The following is a 4,296-nucleotide window of genomic DNA, read 5'->3' as shown; positions in this document are numbered from 1 at the left end:
CTGACGGCCTTATTCCCTATCTGGTCTGTGAAACAATAACTATCAGCTGTGGGGGGTTTTTAAATTTGAAACAAGACCGTGGTTAACAAGTTGGCACGTTGCACGTCAGTGCATCAGTACGTCAGCAGCTGTTGAAATAAACAACATAAGTGTTAAAGGTGAACATTGTGATGAACCAGTAAATCCAGCTTGTTCAGTTACATCATTGCCAGCAGACGTCAAACAAACACGCACATAATATGATGTAACATTGACATTCTGATTTACGTTCATCTTACAGCAAAACATGTTGAACATGTTGAACGTGAACAAGAGTAATTCTAAAATGTAATCAAACTTCCCTTCCCTTCCCTACCTTCTTCCTCGTCCTGCAGCTGGTTGGCCCGGACTGACCCGAGGGACGTGGCTCGTGTGGAGAGTAAGACCGTGATCGTGACCCAGGACCAGAGGGACACGGTGCCCACGCCGTTGGAGGGCGGAGTCAGCCAGCTGGGCCGCTGGATGTCCCCGGAAGAGTTCGACAAAGCCATGGCTCAGCGGTTCCCCGGCTGCATGAAAGGTACCACGGAGAACAGGGTTGGACTCAATTTAGCCCTAAATTTCAACCAGACAGGAAGAACAATTCCTTATGTTAATACATTAAATGTTGATGATCTCTCGCTCTCCTCAGGTCGCACCATGTATGTGATTCCCTACAGCATGGGTCCAGTAGGTTCCCCCCTCTCTAAGATCGGCGTGGAGCTGACGGACTCTCCCTACGTGGTGGCCAGTATGAGGGTGATGACCCGCATGGGGAAGGCCGTGCTGTCCGCTCTGGGGACGGGCGAGTTCGTCCGCTGCCTGCACTCCGTCGGCTGCCCACTGCCGCTTAAAAGTACGTAGACGACATCAACTGTGACTGATATTACTGCATACTAATGAAAAGGACTAGTACTTCTAGTACTACAACCACTATTACTGCTGATACCTCATTTAGTCGTTTCGTACCCACACTGCCACTGATACTACTATTAATATATTTAATAATGGTAAAAACATAGTAGTAACTAAGATTACTACTGCTACCCGTTGTACTACTAGTACTGATTACGATGCTGTAATTACTGCATATGCTCTAACTACTATTACTATTACTACTACCAAATGCTACAACTGTTGCTACTTTAGGTTTTACAACCTATACAACGACTACTGCTGATTACTAGTTATAATTCCACTGATTCAGATAAACCGGTTTGTCTTCCAGAGCCCTTGGTGAACAGCTGGCCCTGTAACCCCGAGCAGACGTTAGTCGCCCACATCCCAGATCGCAGGCAGATCGTCTCCTTCGGTAGCGGTTACGGAGGAAACTCCCTGCTGGGGAAGAAGTGCTTCGCTCTGCGCATTGCCTCGCGTATCGCCAAGGAGGAGGGCTGGCTGGCAGAGCACATGCTGGTAAGGAATGAAAAATATCATGCATTTAACATAGAACATATAGTAACCTATCATAGGGACTTCCCACGAGGATCTGATCAAACTGGATGTCTCTGCTTAGATTTTGGGCGTCACCAACCCCGCCGGGGAGAAGAAGTACATGGTGGCAGCCTTCCCCAGCGCCTGCGGGAAGACAAACCTGGCCATGCTCTGCCCCACGCTGCCCGGCTGGAAGGTCGAGTGTGTGGGAGACGACATCGCCTGGATGAAGTTTGACGACCAAGGTGAGGGACTAAAGACTTCAGGGATCAGGGACATTAAAAGGACTACGAGGTAATAGTAGCAACAAAAACTCTTCAAATATTCATTATGCATATTTTTCCTCGCCAGGCAACCTTCGTGCAATCAACCCTGAGAATGGCTTTTTTGGAGTGGCGCCCGGCACCTCTGCCAAAACCAACCCCAACGCCATGGAGACCATCGTCAAGAACACCATCTTCACCAACGTTGCAGAGACCAGCGACGGCGGTGTGTACTGGGAGGGCATGGACCAGTCACTGCCCGAGGGAGTCACCATCACTTCCTGGAAGAACAAGCCCTGGAGCAAAGAGGATGGTGAGAGTTTGTTCAAACATCTGATGAATAGGATGACAAAGATCGTGAGATGTTCCGATGTGTCCAAAGATTCCTTTGTCAACTTTATTAAAGTAAAAAACAAGATCTTGTGAAATAAAGTCTCTCTCTCTCTCTCTCTCTCTCTCTCTCTCTCTCTCTCTCTCTCTCTCTCTCTCTCTCTCTCTCTCCCCCCCTCCAGGCGAACCCTGCGCTCACCCCAACTCTCGTTTCTGCACTCCGGCTGAACAGTGTCCCATCATCGACCCACTGTGGGAATCCCCGGAGGGAGTCCCCGTTGAGGCCATCATCTTTGGAGGACGCAGGCCAGAAGGTGAGCAGGAATTCGAGAGGAGAGGATCGAAGTAAAACTAGAGACAGGAAGAAGATGCAATGACATGTGTGAAAATGACGGGATGATACTCATCAAACTCATGACTCTGCTCTCTTCAGGCGTCCCTCTGGTGTACGAGGCGTTCAGCTGGCAGCACGGAGTGTTTGTTGGAGCGGCCATGAGGTCGGAGGCCACCGCTGCTGCTGAACACAAAGGTCAGTGTCTAATCTTTCCAATGACGTCTTTAATCTGACCCACCATTCAATGGATTCTAAAGAGACAGAAGAGAGAAAGGACAGCTTGCTCAGACATTGATTATCCTTCAAACAACACTAAGATCCTCACATGAGTTCGGTCAATCTATACTCTACTCGATATGGTTTCATGTCCAAAGGATTGAAATGACCCATTCTCCCCTTTCTTTTCTGCAGGCAAGATGATCATGCACGACCCCTTCGCCATGCGCCCCTTCTTCGGCTACAACTTCGGCCAGTACCTCTCTCACTGGCTGAGCATGGCCGACCGCCCCGGCGCCAAGCTCCCCAAGATCTTTCACGTCAACTGGTTCCGCAAGAGCCCGACCGCCGGATTTCTCTGGCCCGGCTTCGGCGACAACATCCGCGTGCTGGACTGGATGTTCCGGCGGGTGAACGGCGAGGCCGCTGCCGAGCCCTCCGCCGTGGGCTACCTGCCCTGTCACGACTCCCTGAACCTCCAGGGCCTGCAGAAGGACGTGGACCTCGACGAGCTGTTCTCACTGGATCAGGAGTTCTGGCAGAGGGAGGTGGAGGATGTGAGGAAGTACTTCACCACGCAGGTGAACGACGATCTGCCCAAAGAGGTGGCTCAGGAGCTGGAGTTCCTGCAGCAGAGAGTGAAGCAGATGTAAAGAACACAACATGGTGGCAAATCTGAAGGAATTTGTTGGTGATTCTAGAACAGCTCGTCTGTGATTCTAAAATATCATTGTGATGCAGATAATTACTTTTAGTTGAAGTGGAGCCTTACAACCTCATGAAAGACGAACAATTATCCTCTGATAATCCTTTTAACCTTGTTTATTTCATTGGCTAGAAATCCCCCCGTTGTTGTCAGATTATTAATCTGAAAACCCTTCTGTTAAACATCGCATGGGATGTTCAGATGAATTATGTGAACTTGTATAAAATATAGATTTAACAAACATTCCTCGCTGTGCTCGTCGTAACAATGAACACGAGCCACGTGTCAAGTCCAGACTGCTGATCCATCCTCATGCTGTCGTATCAGTGTCATCTTTTTAACTGTTGTATCGTCCTACTGAACGTCTGAATTCTACTATTTAATAGTAACTTATTATGAGCGCACATCATACTGTCACTGCTGTACGGATTTGTGTGGCACACAAAGACTAAATGAGTCCAGGTTAGCTCCGGTGTTGTTTGAGCCCCCTGAAGACGGGGGACATGTTTCTGTTTCTGTCCTCATTTTGTGTCTTAATTTATTTTTATACGCTGTCCGTATCTCTTGGTTCTGTTTTGATGGGAGAGAACAATAAAGGTGTTTTCATGGATACGGTCTTGTTGTTGTTGTTGTTTTGCTGAAGTGTGTTAAAGCTGCATTCTCTCTAGTGTCTAGTCTAAAATGACTCTACTTCTCTCTTGATTTATTCCCTCAGTAAACATTGTAAACATGAGTTTATGGTCTCAATCTCTAGTTTACAGTCTTCTTCAATACAGCATGATGTTCATTTAGTACATTATGCTCCATTTAGAGTCAAACACACCATAAAGAGGGGATGCTTTAGGGGCGGGGCTACACGCTGATTGACAGGTCTCTACCAGAGACGTTTACGCCATCTCTACCACATCGGCTCTTCTCTGCAGTCAAAATATGGTCACTTCTGTTCACTGTAGCAAAAAACTAAAATGGCGAGGATCAAAATGACGAACTTGAGG

The 4,296-nt window shown here is 47.9% G+C and overlaps 1 protein-coding gene across 1 annotated transcript in view; it reads left to right on the top strand.

Annotated features, from left to right (window-relative positions):
* Nucleotides 1-3,911, top strand: part of pck1 (phosphoenolpyruvate carboxykinase 1 (soluble)) — a 4,681-nt gene extending 770 nt beyond the window's left edge. The window contains exons 3-10 of the mRNA XM_068704490.1: nt 375-559; nt 671-874; nt 1,247-1,434; nt 1,535-1,697; nt 1,804-2,028; nt 2,228-2,359; nt 2,479-2,574; nt 2,791-3,911. Of these exons, the coding sequence (XP_068560591.1) occupies nt 375-559; nt 671-874; nt 1,247-1,434; nt 1,535-1,697; nt 1,804-2,028; nt 2,228-2,359; nt 2,479-2,574; nt 2,791-3,248 (1,651 nt within the window). The 3' untranslated portion in view covers nt 3,249-3,911. The remainder of the gene's footprint in view (nt 1-374; nt 560-670; nt 875-1,246; nt 1,435-1,534; nt 1,698-1,803; nt 2,029-2,227; nt 2,360-2,478; nt 2,575-2,790) is intronic.
* The last annotated feature ends 385 nt before the right edge of the window (nt 3,912-4,296 follow it).

The sequence above is a fragment of the Cebidichthys violaceus genome, unplaced genomic scaffold (genome assembly GCF_023349555.1).
Source record: "Cebidichthys violaceus isolate CVI_PGR_0920_01 unplaced genomic scaffold, fCebVio1.0.p SCAF_93, whole genome shotgun sequence".
Lineage (NCBI taxonomy): Eukaryota > Metazoa > Chordata > Actinopteri > Perciformes > Stichaeidae > Cebidichthys > Cebidichthys violaceus.
This window is presented reverse-complemented; position numbering and strand designations above follow the sequence as displayed.